Here is a 25,414-nt window from a genome sequence, read left to right as displayed (position 1 = left end):
AGCACATTTTATAGGGTTTTTTGGCACATAAGGGTTATTTTTAAAGTGGGAAAAAAAGCCTGTCCTCTCCCTACCCCCAAACACAGCTGAGCTGATTCAGCACAAATCTCCCCTAAAATAAAATCTTGGTTTGCAGAGAGTAAGCATGGAAAGTTCCAGCCCCAAGGACGACATTTCAGAAACCCAGCTGAAAAGATCAGGAGTGGGTGGCTTAAGAGAAGCCAACCACAAATCATGTTATAAATATGGGAACATTCACCAGAAAACTATGAGCAACTTAGGAGTCCAAGTAAGAAAGTCTTTAATAATAAGCAAATTAATATAAGAGTATTACCCAGAGATATGAGAATCTCGAGGATTCTGGTAGCTAATAAATCATTTCCCTCAGGTGAGCATACAGAAGAAATTTCCAGGAATGCAGTTGAAAACTCTAGCTTCTTCATTTAATTTAGAGATGCTTTTTAAAGAGGATATTACAATACACATCATACAAATAACACACTTCAAGGCCGAGCGTGGTGGCTTACACCTGTAATCCCAGCACTTTGGGAGGCCAAGGCAGGTGGATCACCTGAGGTCAGGAGTTCAAGACCTGCCTGGTCAACATGGTGAAACCCCATCTCTACTAAAAATATAAAAAATTAGCCAGGCGTGGTGGCAGGCGCCTATAATCCCAGCTACTTGGGAGGCTAAGGCAGGAGAATCGCTTGAACCTGGGAGGTGGAGGTTGCAGTGAGCCAAGATCCTGCCATTGCTTGCACTCCAGCCTGGGCCACAAGAGCAAAACTCCGTTTCAAGAAAACAACAACAACAACAACAACAAATAACACACTTCACCAAAGAAATGTGTGCTCAGCTCAACACCCTGATAGTCCTCAAAGAACAGAGGTACTTTTCAGAATCTGCAGGAAAAACAACAACAACAGACAACCAAAAACTCATTATCGAAAAGACCATTTAGGTGGCAGCAGGAAGAAAGCTACCTTGCTGAGCTTCCAGAAACAGGCAACTCCAGTCATTTCTGTTAATCAACCTTCTCTTTATAAGAGAGCTCAAGAATCAAGGGGTAAAAGATTAGGATCCTTCCCAAAACCCAAAGGGTAAAGAGCATCTAAAATGAACCATGGTGTCCAATGCATGTTGACACATTACTACCACTTCCAAGTGGGAGAACTCTTCCTAGAAAAATGCATGGTGGGAAATTACAAGTCATTCAAAACAGCTCTCAATCTGGCAAATATCTTCAGTCATTTGTTCAAAAAATTTACAGCCACACCGAACAGCTGGCACTGAGGAGGCAAGGACAAGCAACCTTGTATAAACCTGTCAATTTAAATCACAATGCATTCACAACCTTAGGGCCTGCTTTGATCATTAATGTAAAGGATTTTTCCATAGCATGAATGAATCAAATTAATATGAGGTGAAAAATGTGGAGATGACAAAAGAAATGTTTATAAAATCCAAACCTAAATAGAGGTAATTAGGAACAAGAATCCCCAGAATCCCAGCTTTTTGTACTTAACACAGGTGATTAGGCAACACACTGCAACAGACAGAACATATTAAGTGTTTTTAAGGAAAAGGACAACCCTGATAAATAGCCAGGGAGAAGGGTGGAGTCCTCCTCAGGAAAGCTCTGTGCCCTTGAAGAGCTCTCACTAGCAGAGTGAAAAACTGCTCCTGCTAAGGAATGTTACTCCCGATACCTTTGGAGATCTATTCTCATACAGTGGAACAAGCACCTACAGTGCCCCTCAACTTCTCCGTGACCCTGTGCCAAGATAAAAAAAGCAACACCTGTCCTTCCTTTCTCCTTGATGCTCCCAGAAGTCGCACCTATGCCAAGGGAATGAAGAGAAAGAGAAATCAAGCTTCAAAATGGGCTTAGCAATGTTATCGAGGACTTCACATTGTCTGTATATCTAGGTGAAGAACATGTAATCTGACACTGCTTTCTCTGAAGAACGACTTGATGAAACACAACTTCACAGGGACATCTCAAAGACTAATGAGATAATGTCTAGAGGGCTAAAAGCACTCTGAAGGCAGATATACAGTGCTATTACCACCTCCTGATAGCCACAGACTACCTGGAGAATCTACTTTCTTGCAGCATGTAAAGTATGTATTATATACAGGAACAGACATTATTCCAAAAATACCACGACCCTGTCTACATCTGAGTCAGTATACACAACAGAGAAGTAAACATTTCCAAAAGTCTTTAATTCAGCATAGCAATTAAAAGCATTGGCATCTGAGTAAAGTACTTTTCTGTGGGCTCCAGTTTCTTTACTTGTAAAGACCAGAACAACATGTAGATCTTACAGGGTGGAGGCGAAAATTAAAAGTGAAAACAAAGCTCTCAGAGTTCAGTGCTTACTACAAAGAGAGAACCCAATAAACAGCAGTCCTAACCCTTGAAGATATAATCAGCATTCTATCAAATGCTTTACCAAAAAAAAAAGTCTGTCTACTTCACAGAAGAAATTTCAACGGCATGAAAATCATAAAATGGTAGCCACCAAATTACAAACGAGCCACATCTCCAAAACTCTGCTTAGACATTTAGAATATTTTATTTTATTGCATAGAAACAAGGCTATAAACAGTAGTTGGGTTGCCAACCTAGCTCACAGAAGCACATTTACCCAGAATAGAGATAATATCACTACATATATTAACCATTTCCAGATTGATTTTGGATTACTGATACAAGGAGGTAGTCTAACACCCTGATTCTTGTGGCAAAATCAGTAGGAAGGCCACATAGGAGTCCAGGCTAGACGAGATATAAGCAAGGTAGGTGCAGTGCACTGGAAAGGAGGAATCATTCAGATATATATTCAGCAGAACTGGGTGAGGGACTGGAATAAGGGGGTGTCAAAGATGTCTGACAGCAATAGATAATGGGGTAACTCCCATAACACTGGAGGAGAGCCAGTTGTCTGCCAGAAGATCAAGAGATTAGTCTTGGAAATTCTGGATTTATAAGTCTCGTGCACATGGAGATCATTTCCATCTCCACACCCTAAAAGTACATACCTCAAGAAAGACAGATTTTGAAAAGAGAACAACAATCTAAGGCAATCTGGATTGGAAATAACTCACTAAATGATTTATAGTCCCATAACTTCCCAAATGTCTGCACTGATCAAGAAAAATGCCCAATTTTAAGTGCCTAAAAAGAGCTGGGTTAGTTCAGATAACAAATTTCAATGGCATGAAAACCAAACAAAGGCCGCTGTTAGTTTACAAATGAGGCTCATCCCCAATACTTGCTCATCAAAAGAAATAGTAAAAGAGACATTAAAGCAATAGGCATATATTTTCAGGACAGTCTCTGATGATAGAACAGTTTACAATGAGCATCTACTGTCAGCACAGAAGCTTCAATGCACGCTGGCTTCTTACAATTCCATCTTTTCCATCATTTTTGAAACTCCAGTTGTCCAAACAAATTCCAAGTTTAAATACAATGGTTCCCATGGTGATAGAAATTCTGCAATTAAGGGACAGGAGCTATAGAAATGACTCATATGTCATTTTAAAAAACTGTATCACATGGATAAACCATACTGAGTCTCAACTTTAGATATTTTATAAGATAGCTGGAGGGAAATCCCAATGAAGATCCCAGTTACTACCTTATTCTCCTGAAAGCAAAATGACTAGAGCAATGCAAACTGATCTCTAAGCATTACGAGAAAAAAAATTATAAACACAGAAAGAGATTGCCCCTGCTATCAGAAGAAGACCACAGCCTAAGGACACCAGTCTCATCATCTTAATCACACAGTGAGAAAATCATTCTGGAAAACCAGAAAACATGTTAAAGTTATTACAAATTCCATTTCATGATGAGCCTGTGAAGAAATTAACAGAAAACTCTTTGCTGTGAATATTCCTTAGTCAAGATTTTAGTGAAAGAGGGCAGATGGTAAACAGGAGATGGGAAGGGAGTTCTACTAGGCAGTATGGCAATTGAGGGAGTTTCCAAAATGCTTCAAGGATACACACAGTATTCTTCTACCACTCTCAATTAGAGACAGTGGTAGAAGACATACACACATAAAAACCCTTTAGCACCAGCACATACTCATCTTCTGAAAGCTAAAGCCCTCATGCACATCTAATTAAATAACACTGGAATTCATGCAATGGGTTGAAAAGGCAATAAAGTCAGCAGAACCAACAAAGAAAGGGAAAAATACTCATCATGTCAGATTAGTCGCACGCTGATGCACTTCTCATAATCTCAGAACCAGGAATATATCATAACTGAAAAAGTAGGGATATGATAGATTCTATATAAAAACAATATTAAGCAAAATCAAACCATATACTTTACTGGCATCTGGACAAACATGAAATACTACCATCATCCTGTGTTCTCATAACTCAACTACATGAGAGAAGAAAAGCAAGTAATAGTCCCGGTTCACAAATTACGAAACAAAGCCTCCAAGAGAAGTATGGGTAATTTAATTAAAGGCATTAATCCAGAATTAAATCTAGGAAGAGAATCCATTTCCAAAAACTAGGATGGAGGTCATCAAAGCCAACAAAACACCTTAGCAGTTTACCTTCAATCTTATTTCTCTGCATTCTAGCAACTCCTCAAAATTGTCATATTATGGAATCCCTGAGAAGGTCAAATAATAGTCTAGGCAGAGAAGATGATTTCTTCATTATCTTTCTTAAGCTGTGACAGGCTGCCCTAATCAGCTTTCGTGCACACAGGCACATAGACACACATGCTCCCTCGTGGTGCCTCTTAATCACCACGTGCCATGCTGAACAGCTGCAGAGGTCTGAAGGGAACTGGCAGAAATGTGCAATGATGTGCTAGCCACTCCCCTGAGGCAGCAACTACCCTGTCTGCTCCCAGACGCCAGAGCACATGGGTGTTCACTGTGGCAAGTGATAGGCCCAGAAGACAGGCAAGTGGTTTCAGGTGGTGAGTCAGGAAAAGCAGTTTGCATCAGGAATGTTCCAGCCCAGCAGAGCTGAGTTGCATCCTGCTCACTACTTAGGGATACAGTATTCATCATTTATACAATGTCACTCTGGGGAACAAAACTTGAGCTCAGCACAAATAGAATACAATCAACTCTGTTGCACAGGAACCAATAAAGGAGGCTTCTCTCACCAAGAGGGAACCTAATTGATTAAGAATTGACTCCATATCTGACACTGGAGGTTAGTCCTTTTATCCTGTGACAGAGCACTTTACAATGGCCTGGCATACAGTCCTTGAGAGCAGAACCTTGGTCTAACCTTCCAAGACCATTCAGCAGCTGCTGCAATAAGCTATGATCTATGGTCCCAGGGATGAAACAGAATCAGGGTTAAGGCAATATTCAAAGAAACCAGGTGGATGCCATAATACACGCCACACAACTGGCTACACACGAATCAGATATGTGCTGCCACTCCTTTCAATGTGATTTTAGATAAATTTCAATAGAAACCCACACTTGTGAAGAAATTCCTTGGCTATCTGTAAGCAACTGTTTATAAGCCAGTAAAAGAGTGAAATGGTATCAACTTGGTGGAATAGAGATGTTAGACATTAGATCAGATAACAGGAGATCTAGAAATTGAAAGAAGCTTAAAGTCATCATTCGTACTCCACTTCATGAATGAATACAGCATGCTGTCAAGTTTTGTACAATGACAAATGAGCCTATTCTCTGAAGAAACCTGAGTAGATCGAATACTCATTTTTGAGAATCCAGTTTGGTTTCTCTTCCTCAAAATTAGCAATTTTACCTTATGTCCAACTTCAAAATCTCTTACTATAATTATCATCCTAGTGACTATGGTATACGATAAAAATGGTTGTATTTATAATTAGGATACACTATTTTGGTATTAGTTCAAAAGTCAGAGCCTTATTAAACCTGTCACAAGGCCGGGTGCAGTGGCCCACACCTGTAATCCCAGCACTTTGGGAGGCCAAGGTGGGCGGATCACGAGGTTAGGAGTTCAAGACCAGCCTGGCCAACATAGGGAAACCCCATCTCTACTAAAAATACAAAAATTAGCCAGCCATGGTAGCACGCACCTGTAGTCCCAGCTACGTGCGAGGCTGAGGCAGGAGAATTGCTTGAATCCAAGTGGCGGAGGTTGTGGTGAGCAGAGATTGCGCCACTGCACTCCAGCCTGGGCAACAGAGCGAGACTCCGTCTCAAAAAAACAAAAACGAAAACAAAACCTGTCACAGCATTGATGGTTCGGGTAAGGAATACTAATATGGCTTTAGTGTGTTATGGCCAGATTAAAAAAAAAAGGCTTTGTCTTTCTGAACATACAATAAATATTGACCCAAAATATGATATTTCTCCTAAAATCCAAACTGAAACTAAGTGAGGAAAAGATGAATCACAGTACCTCCTTGGATAGCATTCTTTCAATTACTATCATAGGAACCATCCCATTCATGTTCTTTGTTGATCCAGGACATAAGAAACTACCCAGGACTCTTAGGGTTGGGCCATGAGGAAAAATGAGGGGATGCTCAAAGGCTTGCTATCAGATTCCCAGAATGCAAATTCTGTGGACAGTCACAGAATATTACGCTCTAACGAAGAACACAAAGAAATGAAATATATGGCCTCCGAACTGTTACATTAGAAATATGAAGTCAACATGAGGCTGCGCATGGTGGCTCATGCCTGTAATCCCAGCACTTTGGGAGGCTGAGGCGGGTGGATCACTTGAGGTCAGGAGTTCAAGACCAGCCTGGCCAACATGGTGAAACACTGTCTCTACCAAAAAAAACAAAAATTAGCCAAGCATGGTGGTGCACACCTGTAGTCCCAACTATTTGGGAGGCTGAGGTGGTAGAAACGCTTGAACTCAGGGTGCAGAGGTTGCAGTGAGCTAAGATCACACCACTGCACTCCAGACTAGGCAACAGAGTGAGATGTTGTCTCCAAAAAAAAAAAAAAGCCATCAAGCTACACTAAAATCTGCACATGAACTATCAGGAAGCCACACACCCCTTCCTGAAAAAAAAACTCCTACAGGGTACAGGAAATTCTGCCAGCCAGAAGAATAGAGGGAGCATTGATGCCACAGTGCATTACAACAGGCGTGCTCTTAGTCCAGGTCATCCCCTCTTCCCCTTATAGCCAGCCTATCCCTCAGCAGTAGGGGAAGCATGAAAAAGCAGCAACCTTCCCTCACTAGTAAATTTCATAGCCCTGGACATTTAATGAAGGTGGCTGAAGAGAACAAGAGAGCAAACTGAATGGAGCTCAGGGCAATACGCAATTATTAAACCTGGAATTGAGCCCGGACCCTGCTGTGAGACTATTGGCAATCAAACTGTGGTCAGGGCCCCAATTTTACACCTCTCCCATTGGGTACCGTTTCTGACACATAAACACGCCTCTCTTCATATCAAAGTAATTCCACTTGACTTGATGGAGAAGTGTCATCTGCTGGTAAAGGGCCCAGCTTATAACAGTTGCCTCCAAAAGATTAGCTTAAGCCCAACCACTTGCAAATATGCTTCTGTCATCAATTACTTACCTTCTTCCCAATAAGCTTTTTTCGAAGAAATTCCCGGGCCTCAAACATGTAAGGAATGTCATACAGCGGACGCAGTTTCTTGTTCTTATCCTAAAAGTAAAATAAAACATGACATCAGGAATGAACAAAATCAAATGAACATATACAACAGCACAAGATATAGGAATGTGTCTGAAATTGGTTATCTCTTAGTATCACAAATATTAAATGTGTTAAGACACATAATAAATGATTAAAAAGTATTTGGTTGAAATGCTTTACTGAGAATAGGGCTACCTTTTTCACACAACAGGCTCACAAATAAGAAATGAAGTGTTTGTAATTACCCAAACTGGAAACAAATGTTCTTTAACAGAGACATAGGGCATAAACTGTATTACAGAAGAAGCTCAATTAAGTATTAGGACCCTTCAAATATTTACAGATATTTTAAATCCAATTCTATTACTCAAAAAATCTTTATTGAGCACCTACCAACTGTTAGTTCCATACAAAGCATTCTGTAAATACATATATAATCCTGGACTCAAAAATTATGAAACTTAAAATAGTAATAGCAGAAATCCTACAGATATGAAATAGCAACACAAAGCAGTTTTTTTCTTCCTTTTTTTTTTTGAGACAGAATCTTGCTCTGTTGCCCAGGCTGGAGTGCAGGGGCATGATCTTGGCTCACTGCAACCTCTGCCTCCTGGATTCAAGCAATTCTTGTGCCTCAGCCTCCACAGTAGCTGGGATTACAGGCATGTGTCACCACGTCCAGCTAATTTTTGTATTTTTAGTAGAGATGGGGTTTCACCATATTGGCCAGGCTGGTCTCAAACTCCTGACCTCAAATGATCCGCCTGCCCCTGCCTCCCACCCAAAGTGCTGGGATTACAGGCCTGAGCCACTACACCTGGACAATAGTTTTGATTAAGTGCTACGCTAATACACGTGATACAGACTAGGGACTAAATGCTATAAGAGTTCAGGGAAGTGGAAAGAAGTAATCAGGAAATGTTTCATTGACAAGGTCGGATTTAATATGAGTTTGCAGGATAGTAAAGAAATAGGAGGAAAATTAAAGTTGGAAAAAACCAGAAAAACCAAAAGAAGAGAGGCAGGAAGGAATAGTATGTCAACACATACACACTTACTTCATTATCTCACAGGCCCCAGACTTCTCCTAAAAGAGGTGGCTATTCTAAGCAATGCCATTTTTAGATGATATAAGAGGGTCTATCTAGATGAAGGTAACAGAAGTAGGAAGGGACAGGAGCCTGAGAGATGATGAGAACCACTTGAAGAAATGAATTAACGGGAACTGACTATGGTGTAGAAAGGGAGGATAAAGGAGTAGGAATCCAATGTGGAGTCATGATGACATGCGTAAGTCAAGAGACTTTTGTCTTCGTGTAAGAAATAACAGATCCTGACTACACCAGTTGGTATACTTCACTTTAATGTTTCCCTCCCAGAAGCCTATAAGTTCCAAGACAAAAAAGACCCATCCATTTGTTTTTCTTTAATTCCCCAGAGCCAAGTTCAGTACCTCCCTCATTAGTACATACTCAATAATTACAGTTAGATTTAAGTAGCTCCAAAGAAACATGCAGACTGATATACAAAGATCAAGTATGCTAGGAAAACAGGACTGCTTTGCAGACTTGAGAACCTCCAGGAAAATATCTGCAAAAAGTATACCAAGAAAGGAGAAAATCAAGGACTAACCCCTACCCTAGATGTACACCACTGATTCCACATCCTCTATGCTTATCCAATCTGGCCGAACCTTTGCCATCTATTATGCACCTGACAAAACAAGACACCTCTGTGTAGTCCAAACTGTACTCAAAGCAGATATTACGTTTTTTCCTAAATAGGCACTACTCTTAAGTAAAGAGCCTTCATCATTTTAATGCCCCATTTAAAAATCATCCTAAGGTTGATATTATGGTTAAGGGGATCTATGAAATAGATGTTTCCTCCTAGATGCAAACCAAGCCTCCATGCCCCTAGCACATACAAACATTTCAATTCATTGACTACGACCAAGAAAATCTCTTATGAGAATGTAGATAACACTTTCAGTGTCAAGGAAATTTGAGTTTCATATTCACTATTCAGCTATTTTCTACCTCCTGTTAAAAAAAGTGGGGGCAGAGGGCATAATGATCATCATTCCAGTGCTCTTCTAAAAAGTTAAGGTAGCTCCTTCTCCCAGATCATATGTGGAAGTCAACATACTCCAAATAGAAGCCTCTAGGGTGGCTGAGCTCTGATCAAGGCCCAGGTGTGTCATGATCACTGTCTAATGGGAAGGATATGACTGTAAACATGAGAATCTTTAGAGGAACAAAATAACATTGAGGTTTTCTTATAGAAAATAAGGGAAATGGGATGCACAGAAATTGCCTGGGTTGGGAATGCTGGTTAACACAAGGGACAGATGTACAGGATTATGGATATTTTATAAAAATAGATTACAAATCAGAGATCTCTTAAAGAGCCAAGTGTAACATATAAGCTGTAAAGCAGAGTTGGTGATGGCGCTCAATCATACATAAGAATGCTTGCCAGACAGAAGGTACCAGGTGCCAGTAATAAACAGGATTTTTAATAAAGACAAAATCAATGGTTATCACAACCAGCCCTCAGGAATAAAGAAGTGTCAGCATATTCATATTCACCAAACAACAGTGGACATTCTATTTTCTGAGGGTAGCTCTGTGATTACTAAAGACTAAGTGAATATTTTCAAAAATGAATTGAACAAAATAACGACACGGACCTCACATAGCCTTATGATTTGCCTCAGAACCCAAAATCCTGCACTTTACCCCTACATATTCTTTTTTTTTTTTTTTTTTAAAGATATGGGGTCTTACTATGTTGCTCAGGCTAGTCTTGAACTCCTGGCTTCAGGCAGTCCTCCCATCTCGGCCTCCTGAGTAGCTAGGACTACAGGCATGCGCCACTACATCTGTCTCCCCACATATTCTGAAACAGCACAGAGGTAGACGGGAATGTCAGTTGGCTGTAATTCCAAATCTAGGAATAAAAGGTAAGAAACACTGTTCCAATGAGCCTTCAAATGAAGATTATGGGATGAGGTACAACTAAATGTTTGAAAATGTTTGTCTAAATAAGAATCTTGCTTTTAAGACACTCCACAGGACAAAATACCCCCAAAAGAATGAAGGAAAATAAAAAGTGTATCAACAAACACCCCAATAAAAAACAGGGCACCTTCAGAGTCTGATTATATGTCTCTCATGAAGCTAGAAAAGAACTAATAGCACAAGCAGAAAACAAGATACCACAGAATGATCTTGTTACTCTAACCCCTCAGAGCTAGTAGCTATTGACATCTGCAAACATCCTACAAGAGAGATATTAGAAGTCCCTGAGAAACCACAAAATAAAAGCAATTCCTGCAAATTACCAGGTATATAAAAGCCTTTGAAATCTCCAAGAGGCAACTGAGGTATGGAATGTATTCTTAGAAAACAGGACTTTAGCTGAATCTTGCCTGCTTAAAAAGAACTGTCTAGTTTAGATTCTAATTTACATGGAAATATTTTTTTAAAAATAAAAATAGGAAAAAATGCTTTCTTCACAACTCGTAGGTGGATAATATACAAACCAATATGTGCTGTAATCACTGTTCATCCTGAGAAATGACATTGCATGTAGGCCCTGCAATGACTCACATTAGAGATGGAAGAGGTAACGTCAGTCATCTGTACCTCTCACCAGTTTGGGAAGGCGGCCCAATATCCACATCTCAGCATCTGAAGATACAGCTAGCATTTTTTCAGGAAGGTATTTTTGGCTGGTTGCCAAAATTGGGAGTCTGGCCAATGTTCATTAGGAGGGAATGAAAGAGAACTTGAATCAAGTCCTTATTCTCAACCCCCATTCAGGCCTAATTTTACCTAGCCCATTCTTAAACATTGCACCCACAAAACTAAACGACCTTGGGATACTGTAGGATTATTATAAATGAGGGAGAAGTGAAGGCAGAAAAAAGAATATAAATTGATTACCACCGATATACACTCAAAATGGTGAAGATGGTAAATTTTATATGTATATTTGATCTCATTTTTTAAAGTGTAAAAAATAAAAAATTTTTAATAGTCACAAATTATATATTTAAAAAAGGTTGAAATGTGTGGCTCCACTAAAATTTTAAAAGTTCTGTACTGAAAAGACATCATGAATGAAGTGAAAAGTCAAAGAAAGCACTGACAGTGGGGATAAGTGAAATGGAAAAAAGAACATGGAGAGCAGGAAAGGGAACAGGGGTGCAGGACCACAGCTGTAATATCAGGGCAGGCCGCACTGAGATTAATTTTATCAAAAACTCAAAGAGGTATGGGATGCCCAGTCATCCAAAGAAAGGCAAAGATAACAGCCAATGCACGTTAGCAACAAAGGCAACACCACTGCGGCTACAGCAGAATGCAGGAGGGGGAGGCAGCAGAAGATGAAGACACAGAGCTGACTTCACATTTGAAAGAATTATTTTGCCTTTTGCGTTGAGAACAGACACTGTGACGAGAAAAGGATGGAGCAGAGGAGACAAACTAGGAGATTATGATAGTAATCTGGGCAGGAAATCATAAGAGATTACATCAAGGCAGCGGCAGTGAGGAAGGCAAGAAGTGGTCAGAACTGGAAACATTCTGAAAGAAGACGGATGGCACGTTAGGAATGAAAGAAAAGGAGGAATCAAGAATGACTCCTTTTTTATCTGAGCAAATGTAAAGATGGCTGGGGTCATCAAATAAGATGGGGAAGATTCACCCGTAGAATAGACGAACGGAGAAGGGTAAGATCAGGAGACATGCTAAGCTTCAGCTATTAGATACCTGAGTGGAGATGTTGAATGGGCAGTTGGGTATACAAACATGGAGTTTGGACCCAGCAAAACACGTTTGGGAGTTGTTGGCATACAGGTAGTATCTTCTAACATTAAAAGGTCATGAATATGCAACAGGAGACTGAGAAGGAGCAACCAGTAAGCAGGGCGGGAGGAAAATACCAGAATGCTGTGTTCTGGAAACAAAGAAATGAAAACGAGTGGACAAGAAGGAATGATCAACTGTGTCAAATGCCACAAACTAAGGCAAGCAAAATGGGAACTACGATTTGCACTTTGGATCTAGCTAAGTGTGGGTCATTGGTAGTTTGACGAGGATACTTTTGGTAGAGCACTAGGGGTAAAAGCCTGGTTGAAACTACAAATGGGTGCACAAGAGAATGGTAAGAAAAAACCTGAGGACAGCAGGAACAGTTGACCCTTGAATGACATGGGTTTAAACTGTGCAGGCCCACTTACATCTGGATTTTCTCCTGCCCCTGCCATTCCTGTGACAGCAAGACCAACCTCTCCTGTTCTGGTCAACAGTAGGCAATTAATAGTTGAATTTTGGGAGGAGTAAAAAGTTCTAGGGCTGGACGCGGTGGTTCACGCCTGTAATCCCAGCACTTTGGGAGGCCAAGGCAGGTGGATCATGAGGTCAGGAGATCAAGACCATCCTGGCTAACACGGTGAAACCCCGTCTCTACTAAAAATACAAAAAAAAAAATTAGCCAAGCATGGTGGTGAGTGCCTGTAGTCCCAGCTACTCAGGAGGCTGAGGCAGGAGAATGGCGTGAACTCTGGAGGCGGAGCTTGCAGTGAGCTGAGATCACGCCACTGCACTCCAGCCTGGGCGACAGAGCAAGACCCCGTCTCAAAAAAAAAAAAAAAAAAAAAAAGTTCTATACATGAATTTTTGACCATGTGGAGGCTGGCACTCCTAAACCCCACACTATTCAAGGGTCAACTGGATATACAGTCCTTTCAAAAGCTGTGTCATGAAGGAGTACGAAGAGACTATGGTGGTGGTGTGCACCTTCCCTGGCAAGGAGGCGGCAGAGCGAAGATAAGGTTTTTGGGTTTGATTTCAGACCGGAGAAATAACAGGCAATGGTCTAGTGGTGAGAAAAGGAGAGAGAGAAGAGAACTGCTAAAGCAATGTCCATGACATGACAGAATGGCTTTCCACAGAGCACAGATTCCAGTAGGTGGGTGGATAGATGTGGTACTGAGAGTTGGTGGGGGTTCTCTCCTGATTACTTTAATTTACTCAGTAAATAACTGACAATCGATAAGAAAAAGAGAAATAAACCCGTAGATGAATTGGTAAAAGATATAAACAGGTACTTCACTAAAGAATTCCAAGGACACATTAAGTATGCAAAAAAGTATAACTTGATAGTTGTCAGAAAAATGTAAACTGAGATACAGTACCTCCAACATATTAAAGAATGTGGGAAAATAGGAATGCCCCTTAACCACTGATGGGAGTATAAAAAGGTTAAATACTTTGGCACTTTGATGTGGCGCTATGTGGCACTGTTTGGTTAAAGGTGGTAACACACATACCTCTAACTACGAAATGCTACTTACAGGTAGGTACGCCCCAGAAAATACTCATACGTGCAAGACAAGTATAACAACATCCATATTAACACTGGATATGGTATAGTCACACAATGGAATACACAGTAGTTTGGCTGACTTAAGAGCAACACAGCAAATGGACAGATTGAAAAAACAAAATTGAGCTGGAAAAGCAAGTTGTAGACTGATATAGTAAAACCCCATATAAATGCAGACTAAAAACAGATACAAACAATAGTATATTATTCATAGAGCTACGTAAGCAGCAAAAGAATAAAAATGCACAATGGTTACTGATGTGGAATGGGTGGGGAAAAAGAGAAAACCTCAAAATGGGGTTGAGGACAAGTACACAGCGACTTTCATTTGTGTCTGTAATACACAACAGTAAAAAGGAAAAAAACAAGGCTCTGAAGCACACAGGGAAGAATATCAAGGCTGAAAAAGGAACCCAGATGTTTGTTATGTTATTCTATAAACTTAGATTTCTTTTTTAAGACAAAAGTGTTGAGGGAGAGAAAATCTCCAAAGCTTCTTTGATCACCCTTTCCCATATCTCCCAATATTTCATACTTTTATTCCTCTCTTCAGCAGAATAACTGGCCATTCTTTTCCTCATAAGAAATGTACTAAATTCCATTTATTTCCTCAAAAAAAGATACTCTTCCACAGATACATCCTTCTGTGAGGCAGAGGAAATAAATTTAACTACAAACGTTCTATAAACAGGGTCAAAAACAAGTTTCATTTTTATTTTTAAAAAGAGACTCAACTATGATATATGAATTAATGTGCCCAAGTGGAATTATACTCCATGATGATCTTAAAACTGACTGTTGAATTAAAATAAGAACTACAGACATGATCAGATTAAAATGGGTAAGATTTCAAACAGTAAATAATGGACCAGTCCCAGTTGCCCTGCCACACATGCCATTTTAATAAACAAAGGCTGCAATTTCCATTTCAATTATAGACTTAAAATAGGAGCATTACCACATGCCCTGGGCATATTTACAATTAAGGACCTTTCAATTCCCTTGGCATCCAGGAGACAGAACACACAGGGATAGCCACTGTTTTATGGTCCTTAACACATACAGTAGCACATTTCTATAAAAGGCAGGTCTGATAACTAGAAAGCTACAAGCTAGCAGCAGGAGGAAGGTTTAAAACTGTAACCACCTTGGCCGAATAGAAGGTATCTTTTATCTTCCTAAGATACCTAACTATTCCTAAAGGACCATACACAGAAGCCTCATAGATCCAAATACCTCAAGAATTGTTTCAAGGAAAAAGCAGCTTTATTTCCAACCAGCTCTATTTCATTCTCTCCACTCAAAATACCTCTTAAAAGTAAATACAGTCTATAACAGAGACATGATCTGAGCAAGTGCCAAATTCACAGCAACGCAATACATTTAGTATATCTTCCAGGAAGCAAAGACGAAATGGAAAACAATAGAAACTGAAATCCAACTTTTTTAAAAACTGGAATCTACGTGATAAAATGTACAGGTGTGAGGTTAGAAGGAGGTGATTATGAAGATAACTACCTCCCTTAAGTGTGGTTTGTGTAGGACCCTCCAATTTCTCAATCTTTCTGACAACCTATTTGATCCTGCTGATCCCATCTTTAAGGCCCTATTAGCACGTGTGAAAAGCACTAGAACTTAAAGAATAATACTAGTTATAGATAACCCTATCAAATAGGCTTAATGCTAATAGCAGTCCTACCTGGTAAGGATCATGATCCCCCTTTTACCAGAAGGCAACTGAGGCTTACAGTTTAAGTAACTTGCCTGATGTCACTTAACTAGTAATAGCAAAGCTGGGATTTTGATCCCAGGTACCCCAGAGGCTCATGGCTTGTGAGCCAGGCACTGCAGCTCTTGGTTTTTTACTGCCAAAAGACAATCACCACCTGTCGGTGGTTGTCAGGTTTCAGTGTGCCTAAGAATCTCGTGGGAGCTTATAACCATGCAGACTACCAAGCCCACACCAGATAATCTGACTCAGTATGTCTGGTGTGATTCCCACAAACGTGCTTTTTAATTTTTGTTCTTTAACACAGTCTCGCTATGTTGTTGCTCCTGGTGCAATGGCATGACAAGGGCTCACTGTAGCCTTGACATTCCAGGCTCACGTGATCCTTCCACCTCAGCCTCCCAAGTAGCTGGGACTATAGGTATGCACCACCACACCCAGCTAATTATTTTAATTTTTTGTAGAGACAGGGTCTTGCTATGTTACCAGGGCTGATATCAAACTCCTGGGTTCAAGTGATCCTCCCGCCTTAGCCTTTCAAAGAGCTAGGATTATGGGCATGAGCCACTGTATCTGACCACCTGAATTTTTAAATAAGTGGCAAGGAGGTCTCCGGGCCACAAAAATGTCTGTGTTTTAGGCACTTGGCCCCATGACTTTTAAATCAAAGGCAATAAAACAAAGAGGGGGTCAGAGTTTTATTAAAGGCAGAAAGCCACACTGGAGAATTAGATTAATGCCAAAATAGTTCAATTTAAAAAAAAGTAAATAGGTTAATAACAATGGGAGAATTCAATACCCCTCCAACTTCTATACAAATAAGACACCAGGAAACATTGTAGTAACAGTGACGAAACAAAATTTCCAAATATTCCTTAGTTCCAGCTACTGGAAGCCTGGGTGTGGGATCTGAGAATCTAAGACAGCAAACCAACCTGGCCATGACAGGAATGGCAAGAGTAGGCATGTCTTGTCTCCTTTCCTGCCCAAGCCCACAAAGCCACCCAGGGGTCTGGACCCACACTAGCCACGGTGAGAGCAGAAAAGAAGAGACAGTGGCAATTCCAAGAAACAGTCCTGGTTACAAATGTCTCCTGGCAGCTTGCCAGTAGGAGAACAAGAGCTTCACAGGACCAAAAGAGGGAAGAATTTATTTAGGCAGCTTCATGTCCTTAAAGAGCCTGACCCGTTATCTCCAATGCACAGCATATGATTATATTCCACAGGTACCTGCACATCCTGAAATTAAAGTACCATTTTCAAGACCATCATGTAAGAAAAAAAATCTGCCTCTAAAGAGTGTTCTTCTACTCAATTACGTTAGCCAACTAAGAGTATTTCAGAAGCACTTGCTATTTATTGCTCAGATGCAGTAAGGATGAGAGAGGGAAGAGGACAGAGAGAAGGATGGGGAGGAAACAGCAGGAGCCAAGCATGAGGTCTTTGCTCCTCCAAGACCCTGCCAGGAATTTAAATAGCTTAAAGGCTCTAGGGGCTCCCAAACCATTATCCAAGTAGCAAACCATATGTGGTCCCTTCACTTAGCTACAAATACTACTGCAAGGGGGGGAAAATGGTGAAATAAAAGAACAGCATCACCCCTCACAAACCTAAATGCGAAAGGACCTGAAGGCTCACAAGAAGTTGGGCCACCAGCAGCAAAGTGGCTCCCACACCCACGGAAGAAAATTGAAAACAAAAAGATGCTGGGGCCCTGCCCCATCTTCCTTTCCCTGTGCAGGCATGGCTTCCAACATGTAACCGGACACAAACATTTCCCACCCCCAAAGTGCTCTGAAAGTAAAAATCTGCTCCAAGAGGGAATGAAGTCTGTGCTACTTTTCCTAGAGGAACGGTGAGGATTCAGCCAGTAAGCCTGGGATAATGAGGCAGAAAGGGCATCAATTCCTGAAGAGAACAAGGCTTGAGTTCAGTTCTCCTGAAGGCAATGAGGAAAAGAGCTGCCCTCAACCTTGAAATCAAACATTCCCTGAATATTTCATGGCAAACAAATGATCAAGAGTAGCAGGCAGCTTGATGCTGATCTACTAGAAACCTGGGCTCTACACAGTGATTGTGGCCCAACCTACTGGCCTCCTACTTGGTGGCTTGCCTCGGTTTCCTCTTAAGAATCAGCAAAATAGCCCGGGCACGGTGGCTCACGCCTGTAATCCCAGCACTGTGGGAGGGTGAGATGGGTGGATCACCTGAGGTCAGGAGTTCAAGACTAGCCTGACCAGCATGGTGAAACCCTGTCTCCACTAAAAATACAAAAATTAGCCCAGCATGGTGGCATTCACCTGTAATCCCAGCTACTCGGGAGGCTGAGATAGGAGAATCGCTTGAACCCAGGAGGTGGAGGTTGCGTTTAGCTGAGATCATGCCACTACACTCCAGCCTGGGTGACAGAGAGAGATTCAATAGCAAAAAAAAAAAGACTCAGCAAAATAAAAATTATCTGGACTTACTTATGACTTTGTGGTGAAAACCAAGCAAAATTATTTCAAAACTGTAAAAATCAGAAATGGGCTAATTAGTACAAACTAAGGCAAGTCTAAGTTCACACTCAAGGAGCATTTTGGCAAATATAAACTCCGTGAGAAAACCAGATCTATACTTTTACTGCTGCTAAGAAGCAAAGCTACTTAGCTAAGTTTTACAGCATCTAACATGGATGTTAACAAGAGCAAAAATGTCAAGGGACAGAAGACGAGATAAGCCAAAGTTATAGCACTAATCACTCTCTGCCTTGTATTATTGTAATTTAATTACTTCATACAGGTCTTACTGCCTCTGTCAGACTACATGAGGGAAGATCTATGAAAGAGAAAAAAAGCTGTTTATGGTACCTAGAAAGTGCCCAGCATAGTGCCACATTCCTAGAAATATCAAAATACTGAGGGAATATAATGGGGAATATAGAAAGACCTATCTAAAAAATTTATTTTTGACAACTCAAACTCTATTTCTTGTGATTATGGGATTTAATAAATCTGGTTAGCAAATCTCAAAGTGAACTTTAAAGGAGGGGCAGTTGTATCACTGCAGCTTTATACCATTGTTAGCAAATTCATAGAATGAAGGCGCTTATACTATACTAGTTGAATACAAACTGTTCCTCAACCTTCTGGCTACTATTACTAAATATGATTTTATACTATACTAGATAAGTCCATTAATGAATAAAGATTAGAAAACATCAGCACTTTGGGAGGCCGAGGAGGGCAGATCACAAGGTCAGGAGATTGAGACTATCCTGGCTAACATGGTGAAACCCCATCTCTACTAAAAATACAAAAAATTAGCTGGGAGTGGTGATGGGTGTCTGTAGTCCCAGCTACTCGGGAGGGTGAGGCAGGAGAATGGCGTGAACCCGGGGGGGCGGAGCTTGCAGTGAACCGAGATCGCGCCACTGCACTCCAGCCTGGGTGACAGAGCAAGACTCTGTCTCAAAAATAAATAAATAAATAAATAAAAGATTAGAGAACATTTAACTAGATATCTCATTGTACAATTGCAAAACCTAGACCCTTTGTAATCACTAATGAAAAAGTAGTACTCTTGGCAGCCTGTGTCTAATGTTAGAGAAAATCCAAATTTACAAAATCCAAATAATCACTATGTTCTCTTTTGACCTAAGGCTTTAAAACAATTTTCTATTCTCTCTAAACCTACAAGTTTGACATAATGAATTATATTACTTATGATCTTGAAATAACACACCCTCAATCTATTATTAGCTAAGTTGGCAGAAATCCTTACAGAACACATATAAAACCATTCAGAGTTCAAGTGAAGCTGAACTGATACACTAAAAATATTTCATGTGTGACAGTTCAACGCTAAAATAAATGATAGTAAACTACCATATAAAGAGGAATATTTTCAAAAGAACTAGCTTCCTCAAAAAAACTCATGAAGTTGAGATTAACCCTAAGTAAACACAGTTGCTGGGGTTGGTATATTTTGAGGTTAAATTGGAAGAAAAGAAGGAAAGGGTAGTGAAAGATCATAGAGCTCTTCCTTTGTTCTGGAAAGACTCATCTGCAGCAATACAGGCATGAAGTTTTGGTGAATGAAATCTCTTTGGGTGCTGTTTAAATGAGCAAGTAGAGCTGAGAAGAAATAAAATATAATTAGTGTCTCTGTAGAAGAGCATCTTTCTACCTAGCTAATAGTTGTGAAGATCAACTAGAAACATGAATCAACATTAAAAGGGGGAAATTCCTTCGTTGGAAAGGACATTTAAAAAAATCTACAAATAAGAAGCCAGAGTTTAAAAGCAGTAGAGGAAAACGAGCAAACAGAAAGAAGCCTTCAAAGACAAAAGCAGGTCTAAAGGTTTTCAAGGTAATGGAAACCAGTATGGTAACCAGTGGCAGCAAGGACCAGTATATCACAACTGGCTATGCCCTACTGGCACTACTTTCCTTTTCATTGGAAGCTCATAATTAACCAGTTGGCCCCAGATCATGTTTTCTAGTAACGGAAAAATCTTCTCCCACATTTCTTATTGTTCATACCCAGGCTAAAAATGGAGAGCCAATGCCCTCAGAAGAGACAACCCCGTTACTTAAAGTACAGGCACCAAGTCAGATGAAACCCATCCATCACATGGATGTGCCACAAACCCTCCCACAGTTATAGAAGAGGGGAAAAGAACAGGAGGAAAAGAAAATAAATCTCTGACAACAGGAAACCAATTTTCTCTGTAACAGACAGCAGGAGCGGGTGAGCCCATTCAGAGGATAATATCACTTTGTTAGAGAAATGCTTCTTTGTGAATGTCTTCCTTTCTTCACCATATTAAAAATAATTATTATTATTAAAGTTTCTTCCTGGAAGAACACAGAAGGGAAAACGAGGCTGGATATGACACCATTATTTAGCTGGTACCAGTGGAATCTTCAACTGAGCCAGATTTCCAGTCAAATTTGTGCAATGAATTGTTGTGCATTTCAAAACACAAGACTGAATTATGTAAGTGCATGCAGAAAGGTCTCCCTTTAGACACTGGGTTTCTGCTTGGTTGCTGCGTCCCTCCAAGGTCTAAATCAGGATGCCAGGTCTAGTGCCACATATTTTATCCACCAAATTCAAAGTATTCTAAGCCTGTGCATAAATATTAAGTAAAATGAGGCCTGTACCTTTTCAGGACAGATATCAGTCTAACCTTACAGAAGGAAGATGACTTTCTTTTACTGTACAGTCTACTTGATATCAATCAGAAAACTTCAACATTTATCACCCACTACTATCATGGAGAAATACGGGCAAATAAAAGAACTATGAACAGCACAGACATGTAGATGCAGTACCCAGCTGGCATTGCAATTTCATTATATATATATAGCATGCCTTGCCCTACTGTGTGAAGGGACTGTAACAAACTTGAAGCCATACTCAGGAATTTGTTGGGGTTCTTTTCTCCAGTTGGTTGCACCTAGTAAACAGGCAGGCAAGTCACAGAACACAGGACAGTCAGGTGAGGGTGGAAGGGAGGAGGGCAAGAATGGGGAACTTCTCGCTCTATAACTGCGGTAGCTGTTCACAGCTGTTTCGTCTGTGGGGAATGACATGGGACGTGAGACTGGTGCCTTGATCTGTGAGAATACAGTTTTATATCCTCCCTCATGTAATGTCACCCTAAATACCCTTGTCCTTCCAGCTGTAAAAGAACTGAAATGGTGCCTATTTAACAATGTTTTTATGTCAATCCTATCACCATCGCGTTGTGACAATGACACCCTTACCTTTCCCACTGCTGGCACCCTAACCTAACTCTTAACACAAAGGGTTGGCGCCACTCTAAATTTCTACAATTCATTAAAAAACAAAACAAACACCACTAACTATTTGAGTGGTGCTATCTGCTTGTACATTAAACATATTAATTCTAATCCTCACAATACAAATAAAGCTGGAATTATGACAGCTTTACTTCACAGAGAGACCTGAGAAGTTAGGTGCCCAGAGAAACAACATGCCCAATATCACATATGTCAGAGCAAAAAGCTCCCACAAAGATCTGTCTGCCCCAGAACCCATGACAGTTTCTATCATCTGCCTCCCAACTGCTGTGGTAGCAAGAACTGGCAGATTACCCACTGGCTTTTCACTCACCACACACAATGTCCCCTAGACCTGAAAAGGTCAATTAATTTCAACATGTAATGCATGCTTGCCCACCCTGGGAAACTCACCAAACTGGAAAAAGTTGGATCTAGTAGTTATGCCCGTTATGAAGCTACTATGATGCAGTTTCAAAACTGATCCTTCTAAACTTTTCCTTGGTGATGCTGGGGCAGGGAACCTGCAAACCCCATTTCTGCCTTGCCAGCTGGCTTCCTTAGGCTCTGCCAATAGGGGGTGCCAGAGGGAGCCGGAACAGGAAGAAGGGGCAGATCTTTCCTATTCCTGCCAGTGGCTCCAGAGCACTACTTCTTCCTCCCAGCAATGGTAGCTTGTTCCAGCAGCAGCAAGCGAGTTCAGCTTGCTGTTTTCCCAACACTCCCAGAAATAGGTTATCACACCTCCTCAGATTCATCAGAACCAATCAACTGGCAGCACTCCTGGGAGGTCTGGGTCCCAAGAACTTGGAGTCCCAGTCCTAGTCTCCAAGCTTAGAGACACAAGCATCAGTTAACAGTAGTCTATGTCCCAGCTTCACATGGTCTCCCTCTAAATTTCTATGTTCTTATACGTTTTCTTTTCTTAATCCCCCAACCTTAGAGGGTAGGAGCTGCATCATGTAGTTATTACCTCCATGCTACCCTTAGGGTTCTCTTTTTTCACCTTGTTGGTATTTCTACAGCTAGCTAATCATTTCTTACATCATGTTCTCTCTGTTAAAATAACTGGTGTGCTTTCTGTCTCCTTACTGGATCCTGACACAGTAGCTAAAAGCACTCTCTCTGCAGGTCACAACTGGACAAAGAAAAGTGACCAACAGATAGCAGCAGTCCACCTCTCTTGATAAACAACACTCTGCAGAGAAAATTCCCTCTTACCTATTCCATACCACCACCTTCACCCTGCCTGCCCCACATACCATGACCACCTACACTGTGCAGATATGCACAAAAGATCCAATAAAAAAGGAACTAGTACACATAAAGAGCTTCCACAGTTAAAATATATGATGACTGAGAAATGCTCACAAGATTCAACAATTGGTAACACAAAGTAAAGAGACTTTCAAGTCACAGTATGTGTCTAATCCATGGAATGTGCAAGATATAAAAATTACACAATAAGAGAACAAAATAACCTATAATTTTTTCTACCTAATATGCTGTAGAACACTCTCATGGATAGTGAATCATTTTGTGGTTTTAAAGCCCAATCACAGGAAGGCTGCATTCATGGCTTTGTAAATTGCAATCATGATAGAAATGGAAGACTAAAGTTAGCTTAAATGTGTCAACGTGGTTACTATATTGCATAAAATGGGATGTAAATAAAGTAAGGGTTAACAGAGATGGCAAATCACGGGAGGCTCAAAATACCAGCAAAATGTCATTTTTCTACTATAGCAAGATGAAAAAAATCCCAGATTTGTTATCACATATTTTATCATGCAATGTTTCTAAATGAAGTCTAGGAACTTCTCTTAAGCCAGCTGTCAAAAATAAGTGGAGCTGGGTGCATAACCAGGGCTAGGAGAACGGGAAAAGGGAAATCACTGTTTAATGGGGACAGAGTTTGTTTTGTAAGACGAAAATGTTCTATAGATATGTTTCACAATAATGTGAATATACTTAACATTTCAGAGCTGTAAATAAAATTGGTGAAGATGGTAAATTTTATGTTATGTATGTGTTACCACAATTAAAAAAAAAAAGTAATTCTCGGCATGATGGCTCATGCCTTTAATCCCAGCAGTTTGGGCAGCCAAGGCAGGTGAATCACTTGAGCCCAAGAGTTAGAGACCAGCCTCGGCAACAGAGTGAGACCCTGTCTCTACAAAAAATAAAAACAGAAATTAGTTGCGTGTGGTGGCATGTGCCTGTAGTTGTAGTTGTCTGGGAGGCTGAGGTAGGAGAACTGCTTGAGCCCAGGAGGTTGAAAGCCCAGTGAGTGGAGATAGCACCACTGCACTCCAGCCTGGGGACAGAGTGAGACCCTGCCTCAAAAAAAAAAAAAAAAAAGGAGAGGTAAAGCTCATTTCATTCAATACTCTGTTGATTTCTTTAACCTGGGAGAAGCATCAGGAATGCTACCAAATTCAATTTCCACATTAATATAAAAATGTTCAGTATAAAACCCCGATCTTTGGTTAACTGCAAAGATACTTAGTTACTATTTAACAATCAAGCATGCTAACCCAGTTCTGTTCCTGACAACTATATTCCAAACTGCTTGCTGAACAAGCTCCACGAATAGATCTTATGGTCCTCTTTTGATGTTGTTTCTCCTGCCTAGATGTGACTGCCACATCAGTGTGAAATATTTTGTTGACTCAGATGCCAAATATTCTTCAAGACATGCTCGAATGCTGCTTACCGACTCCAGGAAGCCTTCTGTGAATTTTTTTAATAAAATATCTTGTATTCTCGTAATACATCTAACCCAACTCAGTATGTATGCATCTGTAATCCTACAGGTGATTACAAGCTACCTGAAATTAAAAACAGCATCTTGCTCACCTTTTTGATACCACTATGCTCATTTAACCCTGAAAGCAATTCAAAAGAGTCAGCAAATACTACCTATATTTTTACTTATGAAGGAAAAGAGGCTCAAAGAAATTGAGAGACCCTTGGCCACACCACTAAAAATGGCAGGAGCAAAAGCTGAACTCTAATTTAACTAATTCCAAAATCCATGGCCAATGGATGCTATCACAGGGCATCGAACAATATTATGATTCCTCTCTAACAGCTTAAGACTTTGAGCAAAAACAGTCCTTTTCCTCTCCTCCAAGCACTCAGCTCCTTGTCCTAGAAGAGCAGATCGTGTTTAAGGAGAAGGGAAGCCAGGGAGCCTAAGCATCCCCCACACAGCACCACTCCCTACTCCAGAGATATGTACAAGGTGACCTCCTCACCCAAACCCAAGCTCTGCCTCACCACTCGATGACAAGGATGCTGGGCAGCTCCAAACAAATGTTGCTGAATGCGAGAAATCTCTCCAGGGTCACTGCTAATGAGAAGCCAGAACATCAAGCCACCTAGCTACAGAATGTTCACCTAATAAATCTTACAGATTTGAACACAACCCAAGACCAGGAAGTTATAAGAAAAACAAACAAACAAACAATTCGGAACCACCAGCCTAACAACCTACGTCACCACCTCTATACTTCTAAAGATAGGAGGTTTAACATTGGAACTAATTAGAAATAAAAGGCTATAATTTAAAAACACAAATATTTCTTTCTGAATGGTTTAATGGTAACACATGGCCACTATTTCTTTTGAGGACACTCCTCTTTTTCCCTTGATTTAGTTCTATTCAGCTAATTTTGATCCAGTAAAAGTGCACAGCAAAGGATGAAGGATCAACAACCTAAACAAAATGAGGGAATCCAGAGAAAACACATTCTACCTCGGCAAATGAATCAGCATGCCATCAGGCCTGAAAGAACTATCGTGGCCACGTAACAAGTTGAAGATGAGGCTTTAGGGAAAACCAACCTGCATGCCTTTTTATTGCAGTGTG

At 40.5% G+C, this 25,414-nt stretch overlaps 1 protein-coding gene across 1 annotated transcript in view; it reads right to left on the bottom strand.

Moving 5' to 3' along the window:
- Window positions 1-25,414, bottom strand: part of SND1 (staphylococcal nuclease and tudor domain containing 1) — a 433,869-nt gene that overhangs the window by 273,028 nt on the left and 135,427 nt on the right. The window contains 1 exon segment of the mRNA NM_001135474.1: window positions 7,546-7,635. Coding sequence (NP_001128946.1) covers window positions 7,546-7,635 — 90 coding nt within the window.

This window comes from Pongo abelii, chromosome 6 (assembly GCF_028885655.2).
Source record: "Pongo abelii isolate AG06213 chromosome 6, NHGRI_mPonAbe1-v2.0_pri, whole genome shotgun sequence".
Lineage (NCBI taxonomy): Eukaryota > Metazoa > Chordata > Mammalia > Primates > Hominidae > Pongo > Pongo abelii.
This window is presented reverse-complemented; position numbering and strand designations above follow the sequence as displayed.